Consider the following 15,326-nt stretch of genomic DNA (forward strand, 5'->3'; position numbering starts at 1 on the left):
TGATGTTTCGAGGCCACAAAGGGAAGACGAAGACCCTGAAGGAGAGAGGGGCTGAAGGGCAGTTCTGAGCAGCTTCTTCTCAGAGGGGAAGCAAGGAGGTGAGTGGAAAGAGTAGCACCGAGGAGGCCCTTTGGAGGGGCCATGTGGTCCCCAGTGCCTCTCCCACCTCCTCCTCCCCCTCCTTCTCCTCCTCCTCCTCAGGCAGGAGGAGGCAGAGTTGCTGCTGCTGCCAATGCGCCAGGAGAGAGAGATCTCGGCGCGGGAGGAGATGACGCAAAAGGCAGAGCTCCCCCCAAAAAAGTGTTTCTCCAGGACGAAGATGGCGGCAACTTAGCCCAGGGGCCCAAGATGCCTGTGGCCATCGGGGGCCCCCAGCCAGGCAGTTCCGCCCCGTGCGCCCGGGGACACCGCGCCCGGCGGCAGCAGCGGCGGCAGCCGCAGCCCATTGTCACCAGCAGCAGCGGCGGCCCCGGTAGCCTCCTCCTCCTCTTCCTCTTCCTCCTCCTCCTCTTCAGCATCCTCGGCAGCGCTCCGGGAGCCCTGCAGCAGCGTCTCTCCAGTTAGAGCGGAGGGGGGAGAGGAGAAAGAGGAGACGGAGACAGCGGTGCAGGCATCTGTGCCGCGGCTCGGGGCTGAGGAAGAGGAGCAGCAGCGGCGGCAGGGAGGAAGAGGAGGCGAGGAGGTCTCCTGGAGCCGTCCGTCGGCAGCGGGAGACGCGGCATGCAGCTGTCCAGGGGCAGCGGGCTCTTCTCAGGAGGGAGATGGGGAGCTGCGATCTGACCATGCCTGGGTGAGAGGGGGAAAGGACCAGCCGAGCAGCCCCACCACCACCAACTATCACCACTACCACCACCATCTCCTCTCCCTCCTTCTCTCTCTGCGTTATTGCTCTTATCTTCTCCACGGCACTCCGTGTTGAATGGATTGGGGCTGCTTCGTGTGGTGAGACTAAGGCAGAGCCACCGGCGAAACCCAACGATATCTCAGAGGAAGAAAAAGAAGAAGAAAGAAGAGGGGGAGAGAGAGAGAGAGGGGGAGAGTGGAAGAAAGAGCGAGCGAGCGAGAGGAGAGAAGGGAAGGAAGGCAAGAAAATCCCCCCAATCTTTTAAGTCAATGCATATTGTGGTGACACTGGCAAAGGAGCCCTCACGGTGGAGTCGGCCAGGGCTGTGCGTTCCCAAAATATGACCAGGGGTGCTTGGATGTGCAGTCGGCAGTATGATGACGGCTTAAAAATCTGGTTTGCACCCCGGGAGAACGAGAAACCCTTCACGGATTCAGAGAGGGCTCAGAAATGGCGACTGTCCCTGGCATCGCTCTTGTTTTTCACAGTCCTGCTCTCTGATCACTTGTGGTTCTGCGCCGAGGCCAAATTCACGGGGACCGGAGAGAAGGAGCAGCAGCAGCCGCCCGAGAAGCCGGAGCCTGCGGAGCAGGAGCTGCTGGCGGGCATGGGGGAGCCGGCGCCCCCCGCGCCCCCCGCGCCCCCCGCGCCCCGGCTGCTCGCTCCCCCCTCGCCCTCCCTCCCGCCCTCCCCCAGCAGCAGCAGCAGCGGCAGCAGCAGCGGCAGCAGCAGCGGCAGCGGCAGCCGAAACAACGACACGGAGCCCCTCCACGGCAAGGCTGTTTTCCTGGGGAACTCCACCGCCAGACCTCTGGAGACTTGTCACCCCCAGAGCTCGTCGTCCGGGCAGTGCTTCAGCGTGGGGGACGCGGAGGCGGTGTGCCGGCGGCGGGGGGGGCCGGGGCGGCCGCGGGGCTCGGGGCAGAGCCCGGCGCCCGGCTGGGACCTGACGGATTTTTACCTTTCCTTTTGTAATTCCTACACACTTTGGGAGTTGTTCGCCGGGTTGTCCAATCCGGACACTTTGAACTGCAGTCTGGATGTGGTGCTGAAGGGGGAAGGCTCCTGCAGCCAGTGCGTCCAGGCTTACCAGCGCTACGACCAGCACGCTCAGGAGAAATACGAAGAGTTTGAGGTTATGCTCCAGAAATATTTACAGTCGGATGAGTACTCGGTGAAATCGTGTCCTGAGGATTGTAAGGTAGGAGCCCCTGCTGTGTTTCCTGTCCCTCCCGCTGGCGGGCTGGCGTGCCTCCCTTATTTGTTGTGGCTGCCGTGGTCCTTGTTTTGGCTGGTTTGGGCTGCGCTCCTCGCGCCGGTGGCCGTGGTTTTTAGGGTGCAGTCGGAGCTGCTGGTGGAAATCGGCAGGGAGACCTGATGTGCGCATTGCTCAAAGAGAGACAGAGAGAGGGGGAAGGATAAGAAAAAAAACATATATATAGAGAGAGAGAGAGAGAGAACCTCGGTCCTCTGGGAGTGCAGAGCTGGATTTCCCCCTGCTCATGAATATGCGATTGGCTCCGGCTCGGCTGCCGGCTTCCAGCGGGCTCGGATGCGGCTTGACGGGAGGCAGCGACAGCGGCTGCATGTCAATGAGCAGGGTCCGGGACGGCAGCCGGAGCTGGAGCCGCTTGCGGCGCCCCGCTGCCCGCAGGCTCGCCGCGGCGGTGCGCGAGGCGCGGAGGGGTCCGCGGCCCGGGGGGGAGGGAAGGGGGGGTTGGGGGAGGCCTTGCGGGCGGCCGGGTGCCGGGCACAGGCGCGTGGGAGCGCCCTTGCGGCTTGGCGCGGGCACCTCGTGGCGGCTCTGCCGTGTGTCTGGGGCGGCGTTTTTGCCCCGTCGGGGGGAGGCGCGGGCACTGCCGGCCGCAGGGCAGCGGCGGCGGCGGCGGCGGCGGCGGCGGCGGGGCGGGGGGAGAAGTTGCTGGCGGCCTCGGCCGTGCGGGGAGGGAGAAGGGGGAGCAGGACCGTGTCTTCAGCGTGCGCTGCCGAAGTCTGCGGAGCTGGGAAGAGCTCGAGGAAGAGGGTCGGATGTGTGCAGACGCTGCGGTGTGCTCTGGTTGGGAAGTAGTGATGACAGCATTTCAATAAGCCTCGGCGTTTTTCTTTGCGTGTCACCGGTGACCATTCAGAGAGATTCAAAGAGTGTTTTTTTTTTTTTTCTCTTTTATTAGAAGATTAGAAGGCTCCCACGCTGGCTCGTTGTAGTTGTTGTCTTCTCCCAACTTTTGCACAAGATTAGTTGGCCCAGCTCTCAAGACAGAAAAAGGCAGAAAAAGTGTTGTATTTGGTACCTAAAAAAAAAAGCCCAACCGAACAAACAAAAAAACCCCAAACACAAAACAACAAGCAGCAAGTTTTTTTTTTACTCTCATTTGTTTGCGTATTTATTGAGAGTGAGGCCAGGTGAATGGTGTCTGCCCTGAAGTGGATTGTCTCGACTACTTTAGCGTTACATTAACCCATCTGAACTAAATCCTGTTTTGCCGGTGGAACACAATAGTGCATACGAATCACCCAGCTAAACAGAAGGCCTAGTGATACCTTAATGCTTTGTAACTTCAGTAGGGCCTACTGAAATCACTTGGTGATAACAGCGCATGCCTAAAGAATCCTGTTATCTGAGAAGCTGATATAATTCACACCTATTCTACCTCAAAAATCAGTCCTCAGTCTTGCTAGAAGTTAGATAGCCTTGTTGTCTCATTGAATAGAATGGGAAAGTTACCATCATTTTTTTCCTTGTTAGGTTCGACCAAAGTGCTCTCATTCATTTTTGGCTCCACTGTTTCCAGGATATAAACTGTGTGTGTGTACATACTCATCGCATCTATTTTATGTGCTCAGTTACTGATAATGTAAATAAATAAATCTCCAAACTGAGGGATTTGGATGCAAAAAAAAGCAAATATAAATCTATGTCCACTGGTGTAAAGATATGTTTGCCATTCCAGTAACTTCTTAATCTAGAAGTTGACCTGCTGCTCAGTGCTGCCAAACAATCAACATCTGCATTCTTAAGGTAATTTCTTTATATCACAGTTTAGTCTGACTGAACTTTACCACAAAGTTTGTCATTGCTCTACAACATCGTTGCATAAAAGCTGGTGAAAATGTACAGAACAGCAAATGTACACTATATAATTAATTCCTCTTCAGGGACTGAATAAGGAGAAATACTTCTGATATTTCTGCTGATGGGGGAAAGTTATCATTAAATGATTGCATTGACTGTATAAACAAACAAAACAAATGCAATGCACATGTCCTGTAGTTCATGTCCTGTAGTTCTTCAGTTCCAAGTGCTGGACCTGTTTACTGACGCTATCATACAATGTTTTGAGAATTCGGCCAACCAGTCTGTGTTAAAAATATGACAGCAGGGAGAACTGGGTTCAACTTAGTGCCCCCTCTCCCCCCCCCCCCCCCTTTCTGAAAACCTCCAATGCGACTGGTCTGCCCCACTGCACAGACAGGGAGGTCTATGGTGGGGAAGTGAGGAGTCGGGGCTGGCGGTGCTCAGCAGGGGCAAGGCGGGTGGCTCTAGCAAGGGGCTACTGCTGTCCAAGGTGCTGCAAGGCAACGCGCGCAGCGCTCTGTTGACATAGCCGACCACACTGCAGAGAAATAACTCTTCCACATGTGCTCCTCGGCTTCATGCGTTTCTACCTCTGAGAGCGTTTTGATTCATTCAGATATCTGATAACTCTAAACATTTGGCAGTTTCAGCATTCCAGTAACGATGTATGTTAATATGCTTCTACGCGATCTACCCTGAAGCGTGTACTGATGAAACTAGAAAATTTGCGGTGCATAGTCGGTGTGCAATAGAATGAACATTACAATATCTTACTGCATTTTCTGGTGCTTTATACATCTTTCATTTATTAAACTCTATCTATGTACGTAGATACTAATATTTTGAGCATTGGACATCCAAATACTTCTTAGCTTAAGAATTAACATTTAATATATGGCCTGAAAATAAGAACTTGATGTCTTAACTATGCTTTTTAGATACATATCATTTAATTAGTTTCTGTGCTGAAATGCTTTTCATTGTATATTAAACAAAAAGCTAAAAATATTGACATTACTCCATAATCATATATGTAAGCACTAGCTTAGTACAATAAAAGACTTGTTAAATAATCTACTTATATTTAAGAGATCTTTAGTATCCTGGGAGGGCTGCTTCATTCAGAATAGAAGAGACCTTTTCATCCAGTTGACCAATTATAGCTGATGACAAAATCAATACATGCTACTCTGAATATCACTCAAACTAACAGCCCTCCTCCCTTCCCTCCCCAGCCCGGAAACTGTTAATTCTCAAATTAAAGAGTGAAAATTATGGGGGTATTACTCTCAGTCCTGTTAGTTATGTCTCACAAGAAAGTACTATGTGTTATAATAAAGAGTATATATCAAAATAATTTTGATGCATTTGTGTAAAACATAAACTTTATATTTTCATTTCTTTACCTGAAACAAGAAGAAAATTAATATTACTTTCAAAATGTTCTGTGTTCCACTACATGCCTCCTAGTCTCTGAAGACTATTGTAAACAAACTGTTTTGTATTGTAGAAATTTATTCACATTCAGGAGTTGTTTTAGTTATCAGTCTACATTCAGCTTTTCATATGGTGAGTTTTGATTTCGATTTTAATACAGAAGTATACTTAAAAAAAAAGCCTTTCTATAATTTTTAGTATGTCATACTCTTAAACTTCATATTGAAGTGCACTGAGATTTTTGGAAATTTTACAGAAGATGCTGAGAATTTTGAATTTCAGAGTATTTTGGAAATTGATATTTATTTTTGATAGTATCAATGGATGTGCATATACACACTATATTGTTGAGATGTTGCTAGACTTTATATGTTGTTTTCGAAGTTCTGGATATCAGTTTTATCTCATTGTAAATAATTCTTGGATTGATTCCACAAAAAAAAAGTCTGATATATTTATTTAATTTTTTCCATGCATTGAAAATTACATGTCAATAATGACTAAATAATAAATATAATTAAGACAAATATTTATTGGGATGCATTATATATCCAACCAGGCCATGTATATTAATGCAGCTTTATCGAGCCATGGAAGTAATGAAGTAACAGAATTTGGGTCTATTTTTCAGCTTTTAAAATTTAATTTTTTAAATAAAATTTTACTTTTTTGTATTTTTAAGTAGTAGTAACGTTCACAGAGATTGTTCTTGGTAATATCTATAGATTCTTGGTGTTCAAAATATCGTTATTGTAGTCTGCATGAGACAGGATGATATTCAAACAATTAACACAGCAGAGAATTGTATTGGCTTGAGGTTAGAAGACACAGTTCCTCATAATAACTTATCAGCTTTCTATCAGGGGAAATACTCAAGTTCTTATTCTTAAGTCAGCAGGCAATCACTTTCTGTAATAAAGGAAGATTCTGGCTACTTCTGAGTATGAACTGGGTCAAATAACTAAGTAGGGCATACAAACGTAAAGGTTTTTAATATTTGTTTTTTTAGAGATACAGCCAATGTCTTAGCGAAAAGTATCTGAGGTCAAGGCTTTCTTTGCAAATGTGTTTATTAATGTTCACAGTGTTTGAACATGTTATCAGCTACCATTTTCAGACACAGCCTCCTTTATGCAGTGAAAGTTAAAAATGTTTAAAATATGACCTTCCTTAGTGATAGATAACATACTGAAATATGTAATTCAGGTAAGTTCATTACAGTTGAAATAGCATCTATCATTCTGTTTTCCTATTATATCAAAGTAAAATATCAAAGTAAAAACCAAAAATATTCAAAATTTTCTTTTTTATATTTAGTTTTATGATATTGATATCAGAAATATGCAAGAAAATAGCTGAGTTTTAATACTCCTTAACTGAAAAGCATGAATATCGATAAAGGGTTTTATCATTAAACATAGATTATATAGCTGATTGGAATATAGAGCTGGTGCTTATGTTCCTAGAATTTTTTTTTTTTTTGATCAAAGAGCTATGTTCAACTTTTATTATTTGAGTAAGAGGATGAGTGAAAGTAATTTAAAACAATTAAAATTACATTAATTCTCATTTTTCTGGAAATATCAAAGCTTATATGAATCATGACTTTTTCAAGAGCTTTTTCCTAAACAGCATATGTAGTCTAATTAGGGTTTGATTTAAACTCTCAGTTAAGCTGGCAGAAAGGAGCAGATGAGAAATATGAAACCAAAAGCTCAAGTGATAAAAGAACCCTTCTGTTACAAAAGGTCACAGAGACCAGCATCTGCCACAAAGTTAGACATTTCAATTGCACATTGTAACTGCACAATATTTATATTCTATGCAAGAGTGATACCTAAGTTAATCAGAAGAAACTCCTTCAAATTAAACCCTCAGAAATTTGCAGTGCTGTCAGTATCTGAAACAAATGGGAAACAATAAGCCTTAGTTATTGTATTGATGCTTTTTTACAGGGTGTTTAAGTTAAAATATTTATTTTAGAGCTATTTTTAAAATGAACAATATACTGTATTTTAAAGCCATGATACTTAAATATATATATTTTAAAAGTTTTGTTTAAACAGTTGTGAAACAAATATGACTGTAAAAACTGATATTTGTTCATGTTATTTGTTCAGATGATTAAAGAAGAAATCAAAGTTTATTTATTTGTTGAAACTAATTTAAGATTAATATATGACTGAAGTTAATATTCTTGTAATAATGCACTAGTAATGCACTAGTATTAATATAAGGAGCAACACTCTCATTAATAACCTAATAGGCTTTATATTCATATAATAGGCCTAAAATCCTGATTCAGCAGTCTGCTTCAGTTTTCTTTCTTGAGTTAGATGATTACCATGGAATTAAGGTAAAACTATGCACATCTGTAAAGTCATTTGATATCTTAAATGCTTTTTTGGATCAGGATGTGAGTTCTCCTCTTTCACAAAAACAAATTTCCCAGAGTATTCTTTCCAAAGGTGAGTTAATCTCACCTAATTTTGAACTTCAACATTTCCTATCTAGTTAATTTTGGTATTTATGCCATTCATATTGCCAATGGGTACTTTATTCCTGTTTTAGGAAAAAGGAACTGTAGCTGATTAGCACAGATTGGGTGAAGTGAATTCCATCCTTATTCAGCAGACATCATTTTAAGACTCCAATGTATTAGAGTCACACGGATAGAAATCTCTTGGCTCTGCCCTCAATTTTATTTTGCTCACCATATCTCTCTGCGTCAACCACTATACTTCGCATGTACTTTGCAGGGAATGCGTCAGTCCTGCTTCTTCATTACATGTTCTTCCAGGAAAAGTAATCAAAATGCAAATTATAGTTCTATCACTTATCCTACCTAAAAATTATTTGCTCTATACCTAGTAATATATCACTTCAGTCTTGCACTAAGATCCATAATGTATTTAGATCTATAAATTATGTAAAAGATAGAAAGTAATATAGAAACTGAATTCGTAAATACTACTTTTTTATAAGTATCACTCATAATACTCTAGAAGACACAAAGTAAGGAATTCATTTGACTAAAAGTAGATGTCTGCAGTATAGATGTCAGCAACAGATATAATAATTTAGATTTTATTTGTAGTCGGTGGAAATATATAGGTAGTTCTAGAAGCTGATTCAATTCATGATAAAATGGACATCTAAAATAGATCAGATGTATTATACCCTAAAAGTACCTATTTTCTGTCCATTTACTCTACAGAGAACTGAGAGTCACTTTATCTCATGTACAAATGAGGCATTTGGCAGTGGAGGCCACTGTAGACATGTAAAATTAGGTTAGATGTATCCTAATAAAGTGATTTTGGTGTAAAAACTATATTTGGAGGAAACTGTGTTTGTATGAAAAAACCTAACTGTGAGAAAGTTTGTAAAATCCTGCTGCTTGTGTCGCCCCACACCAACGCAGTGAAATCACAAGACTCATTCAGTTCTCTGATAACTATATTCTATTACCAAAGAATGTCTGAGCTATGCAATCCACTTCTTAGAGACAAAAACAGGAATAAAGGAATAAAGACCTTGTATGACATAACTGCATTTTTATCATTGTGTATCTTTATTTTATATTTTGGAGAGAGAGGAGTCCAAGAGCTTCCACATATTACTTTTTCAGTTGTTATTTCCACTGAGAGACTGTGCAATAACAACTGTATGTCATCCTTTAATAGCAATTTTTGCGGGTAGATTTGCAGCAGAGATCTTATTCCCCTTTCTCTCTTTACAATGAAGGTATTTTGATGTGTGGTTGTCTACATGTATGAGAATCCCTATACTTTACAGTGAATTTCATTTTCTTCCCTCAGACCAAGCAAGAGGGAACTCCCAAGCTTACCTAATCTCTCTCACTCAAGAAGCACATATTCCTAGATGTTTATGCCTGCTTTACTAAAATCACCATATTTTCAGTGTATTTTTCTCTTGTCAGAACAGTAGATCAAATACCTTAAGTGAGAGTGTGTGATAGTTTGGTAAATTTCGTTTACAGCATCAGTCAGTTAGATGAACATAAATTTAGTGAGGCACTAGAGGTATATTCTGACTTGTAAAGAGATTTTATTAACTTGAAGCTATGTAAAACAAACAAACAAAAGAGACTTCGATATACTTTTACTTTTGGATTTGAGATCTGATTTTATTCGCAAAGGACAGATATATGAAAGATGTAGATCATTCCTTAAAAACATACCCATTGAAAAGCCATTTCCAGTGAGCTCCCAATCCATACAAAAACATAGGTGTCAACCACTTCTTTGAAATTGTCTCTAGCAATGAAGTCTGCATTTGGAAAAGTATGATGACTAAGAGACCAGGGAATGAGGTAAGCAGCCTTGGAGTGAGGTTGAAGACTTAATATTCTGCAACCATCCATCTCTCCTCTTTCAGCCAAACTGATGTAGCTGTCTTGAGAAAGCTCTAATTGAATAACATTGTCCTAAAGGCTTTATGGAAGAACTTTTACCTGGTAGGACCCTTTGAGGTCAAGTGTAGTCCAAGAGTTTAAAGGAAGAGTAAATATAAATATGGAACTGATAAGCCTCAACAGCACCACAAAAATATCATGGCCTTCTGAAGTGTTTTGCAGACCCTGAAGGGAAGCTTTCATCTACATTGATGCTGAGAAATCGCTCTGATATTCCTTCATTAGAAGAAAATTTACTAGCTAAAAACGGTAGCAAACGTGATCTGAGCTAAATTTACCAACAAACAATATGTATGAATTTTCAGAAATTTCACAGTAGCTTGGAAGTGATTGTGGATGTCTCAACTGATTTTAGCGAAATAAGGGGAAACAGTACTTAGACATTTACAAGTAAAAAAAGTCCAAATCTTCACTTTTGGCATGTGAAAACGATTTTTTAATGAATTTTTTGATTAAGTTACAATTTAGGCAAGTTGCTTAGACAAGCCATGACATTTTCAAATTTGTCCATTATAAAAATGAGGAAAAAAAGTAATTATACTATTTTTGTATTTTTGAGGGTGCAATAGATTGTAATTTTCAGGGGACATTCTTCCAGGGAACAAATGTAATGTCTAGAATACTTTTTCAATGTACGTTTAATTCTTGCTTCTCTTCTGCATGTTAGATCAAATGTTACCTTCACTTGCCTGAATGCTTATGTAAATGGTATCTTGGGCCTGTCAACACACTTCACCTCTGTAGAACACTATCATAATGAAATACCTTTATTACATTTTTAAGATATCGGCAACCTAGAACAGAAGACATTCGCCATTAAAGGGAGGGAGAAAAGACAAATAGTCTGTGATACTTTAAAAAACAGTTTTTATCATTGTATTTGTTACTGTTTTAGGACAATAAGAGGGATTCTAGAGTTTATCATACATTGCTGTTTATTTCTCTATATTGGTTAACTTGCTATTGATATTTTAAGGAATATATTCACGGGTTCTCCTCAGGATGTATGTGTGTATATATATCTATATAAATATATATTTATATGTCATGTATTCATTTAGATAAATAGTTGAATTTAAAGTTCTATTAAGGGAGAATTTGGGCAATCACAAAATGTATTAAACAAATTAATTACATTATATTTCAGATTTCTGTGTATAGTAATAGAGCTCTGCATACAAAATCATAAATATGCAGCTTTATACATGCAGTAGTATAGATGCTCTTCATAAAGAAACTAAAGAAACTGCAGTGACAAGTTATAAAAATTGTGGAGGTTTTGCTATGTGGAAGGCTTCTTCTCATATTAGGTGGTAATTAATTTATTATGCTCATGATTCAAGAAAATACTTTTTCTATATGCTTTCCTATTAGTATAACTTCATTATTTGGTGGGATATCCTTATTACTGTTAGAGGTAAGGCTACATTTTCAAAGACATTTAAATGATCTCTGCTGAGATGAATTTTTGTGTTTGTTTACACAATAGATAAAGAAAAAGACAGCTTTTCTAGATGCTCCTTAAAAATAAACTCAGCTTTGAAAATGACAATAAAATGTCAAATAAACAATAAAATTAGTTATTTTTGGTTAGTCACTCTCAGTTATTGTAGACTAGATAATGCAAGTACATAAACTTTTAAAATTGCTTACAAAAATTACATGCAAATTTCCCCTGAGTACTCTTAACATCGCCCTTACATATGACATTTGTTGAAATTAGATTTCTTCATAGAAGAGTTTTAGAATAATAAGAACAATTTATTCAATCACAATTACAAGTAAAAATGCTTGCACATTCAAAGACTTATTACTAATTTTAAAAGAAAATCACTTCATGGTGAAATCTTATATAGCAAATCTCAGTTTGGGAGTAAAGTCCTTTGCAAAATATGGACAATTATTTATTTAAGTTTCAATGTACAATTAGAAAATGAGCAATATTATGCATATCAATCCTCATGTCTCATGATTTCAATTACCCTTATCAAAATAGTTAGAAACTATGGCAAATCTATGCTTTGGTAAAGACTGAAACCTCTGGAAAACTTCAAGAGAAAATACTACTGGGAATTCAGAATACTTATCATTTCTTAAATAAGTTTCTGGTGGTTTTCCAGTGGGATGTGTCTCTATTGATTTTAACCATGTAAAAGTTAGTCAATCTAATCAGTGGAGAAGGAGCCATGTCTTCAGAGCAATTATTTCATATAGATCGGAACTTTTTTATTATTAAGTACAGGAGTCCAAATGCATCTATTTTGGAATATCGCCATTTTATACCTCCACAGGTACCAAAAAAAAAATCATATTTTCCTTTCACATTTTGTTTTCGCTGTTTATATTGCAGTGCAGTGCCTTAAAGTGAGACAGGGCAGTTTGGATAATAAGTAAGTTTTTTTCCCAGAAGGGAACGGGTATGCGGAGCACCCAGCCCACTGCTCCTGCGGACACCCCGGCACGTGGTGCCAGCAACACAGCAGCTCTGCCCGCTCCACTGCACAGACGGGCCAGAGCCAGGGCAGAGGGTGTGGGTGGACTAGGTCCATTCACTTGAAGTCCCGCACTTAAAAACAAACAACCCAAAGCTAAGGTCCTGTGGGATGACTCTAAATTCTTCATGCGTTCAGAGTTGAGAGATGGCTGTTTCCAGCCCCATTCTTCTGCTGCGAAGTAAAAATCTTCCTGCAGATATTTCTGCACAGAAGCTGCCAGAACTTGGACCACTATTAGAAAGGAGTAGTAGTTTGTAGTACATATGAAACCTTGGCCAAATTATTTAAAAAGCAGAATTTATTTATTTACTTATTTTTTTCTTTTCTCTTCCATCGTATGCTTTCTGATATAACTATCCTTGGGGAAATGACCCCTGTTGTCAGCTGAGTTTAGCTAACATGATACAGTATGTCACTGGAGTTCAGGAAATGAAACTTATTGTTTTAGATCCCAATTCAGTTAGAAATGCATAGTTTCTTTTATCTCTATTTAAATCTTATAAATGTTAAAGTTTAATCTTGTAAATTTACTTTTTTTGCAACCTAACTATCTTAACAAAATTAAATCATTACCGTAACAATAGCTTTTCAAAATTAGGCAGCTGAGATTGATTCCTGTGACATGACCTGAGTGAATGTACTGCAAGCTGATCCCTGTATGATAGATATAAATTTAAAATATTGTTTTATTTTCGTTTGCAAATACAGAGGACCAACTTTCCTCTGATCAAGGATGTACATTGACATAAACCTAAATCTATTTAAATCAATGATTTTGGTTAAATGTAATACTGTTTTGAGAGCAGAATGAGGCACATGATATACATTAAAACTCAAATGTATGAAATCAAAGGGACAGATTTGACTCAGCCTGAATTTGTTTTAGGACCCTTGCTACAAAAAGGAATAAGCAAAGAGTGTTTTAAATGATCGTTTTCTTGTCTTTGACTGACACTATTAATTTGTTATTGTTTTCAGATTAACATTTTTTTCCATTCTCTGTTGTTGCTCTTGGTCTTCATCCCATTCTTTTATTCTATTGATTTTTCAGGCACATTGCAGCAAAATATTAGGAGCTCAACTTGTTTTTCCAGGGGGGAAAAAACCCTGAAGACAGTAAAGCAGAATTAATTTGCCTTTTCCAAGCCAACATTGTAAGTCATCCACCAGCGTTAGAAGGATAGATGCTGATCCAAAGTATTACTAGTTAAAATCTAGAGAACTGCTTTAATTGCTGTAGAATCACTCTGTATTTGCACTGCTATAAGTGATATAGTGATATAACTGATAGAATAGAATTTAAGCATAAGTTGCAGAATTATCAAGGAAGGCTTGTTCTACGCTAAATTTCAACACTCATAATAAAAAGGCAGCAATTTTAACAATGACTCATATTAAATAAAACTTACAGCTATTATACGCACACACATACACAAATATGTGTGTGTTTGTGTGTTTGTGCGCACGTATGTATGTATCTCAGAGGATGCTCAATAAGCAAATTACTGAAGTATGGTCAAGCATCTTGGAGATGTTCTGACAACCCGAAGTAGAGTCCTGTTGAAAGTCTTTGAGATGTCTTGAACTCTTTAAAATCGAGAAGTAGTTTAGGAAGTATAGAAAAAAGCAAGCATTTTTTTCAAATGGTCTTTTTGTTTATTTCGGTCCCTAATTTGTTTATTTTCTGACTGACCTGGAAATATAAATTACTTAGCTATAAGTTTTATTTTTTCCTTTCATCCAGACTTCAATAAGGCCCCACAATATGGTCTGAATTTTGAATATACAAGCCTCAGTTGCAAATGTACTAGCAGAGATATGCACATTATTTTTTATTTGTCTTCACAGCTCCTTCATATAGACCCTCTATCCATTTGAACTGAAATTTGGATCACTAGTTGGAACAAAATCACCTAATATTTCATGTACCTGGGCTATATAATATTAATAGATTATAGAAAAAAAGTTATCCTAAATATTTTATTTGCTTAATCAGAATATTTTAGATTATATATCATTCTCCTCATTCTCCTTCTTTATTTTTACTTTGCATAACTTTTTTTTTAGTTATTTGATTGTTTGATTTTTTTGCTAAATTCATGACTTTTTGATTGATGTGATTATTGGAAGACAAGTTCTTGGTTATTGATGTATCTTCTGAGTTTTATATTCTCTCTGAAATCTTTTAAAGGGCAGAAGTGTGCTAACTTGTGCAATATAAGCATGAATTTCATTGACTTTCCAAATTTATACTGAAACCTAGTTTGGAGATTCCTGCTTACCTGAGGCTGTTTTCTGCTAACTGGAAAAATATTACTCCTTAAATTTTGCTACGAACATAATGATTTACGTTATGATTTTTTTTTCTCATTGTTTTTAGGATAGACCTAATTTGAACAGAACTTGATCTTTGGGATGGAAGAGATCTCTTTCTCCTCTTCTTTTAGAGTTGTTTAGATCTGCAAGGGTAGGAGATGACATATTTTGCAGTTTGCAGGAAATGTTTAAATCTCTGACTTTTAGCAGATATGTGACTGGTGGCACGGATTAGTAAGCTCACAACGGAGATCATAATAAGGGACACACAATAAGAGATATGTGAATATTAAGAAGCTTTTCTTGGGATACCTTTAATTTCTGGTCAAGTGTATAAGATAGAAAATGGTGCCTAAAGAATATGTAATTAAAAAGATGTTGGAAATCATTTGATTAAATGTTCTAAAGAGAAACAAAAGGTGTGTGTGTGTGTATTTTCCTGCAAGTAATGGCATTACTGAGGAACTGAAATGTTACATGCATTCAACAACGTTAGGTGCCCCATGAAGGCCTGGATGAGATGTATCTGCTATATTCCTTGAAGGGCTGAGTCTGCTTCTAATTCTTTTCTGCACTTTGTGCCTTAATAGAATTAAAGTGCAACTCCATATTGCACACAGAGTCTGTATACACTTGAGCTCACAGGTCACAAACCTCAAGTGCTCAGCTGTGCACAGGGAGTTGCACTGAGGCTATGCCTATGTTAGCACTTTAGTTCAG

General features: G+C 39.5%; 1 protein-coding gene across 1 annotated transcript in view; it reads left to right on the plus strand.

Moving 5' to 3' along the window:
* Nucleotides 1-272: 272 nt before the first annotated feature.
* NALF1 (NALCN channel auxiliary factor 1) overlaps nucleotides 273-15,326 on the plus strand; it is a 501,997-nt gene continuing 486,943 nt past the window's right edge. The window contains exon 1 of the mRNA XM_068927581.1: nucleotides 273-2,045. Coding sequence (XP_068783682.1) covers nucleotides 1,185-2,045 — 861 coding nt within the window. The 5' untranslated portion in view covers nucleotides 273-1,184. The remainder of the gene's footprint in view (nucleotides 2,046-15,326) is intronic.

This window comes from Struthio camelus, chromosome 1 (assembly GCF_040807025.1).
Source record: "Struthio camelus isolate bStrCam1 chromosome 1, bStrCam1.hap1, whole genome shotgun sequence".
Classification (NCBI taxonomy): Eukaryota; Metazoa; Chordata; class Aves; order Struthioniformes; family Struthionidae; genus Struthio; species Struthio camelus.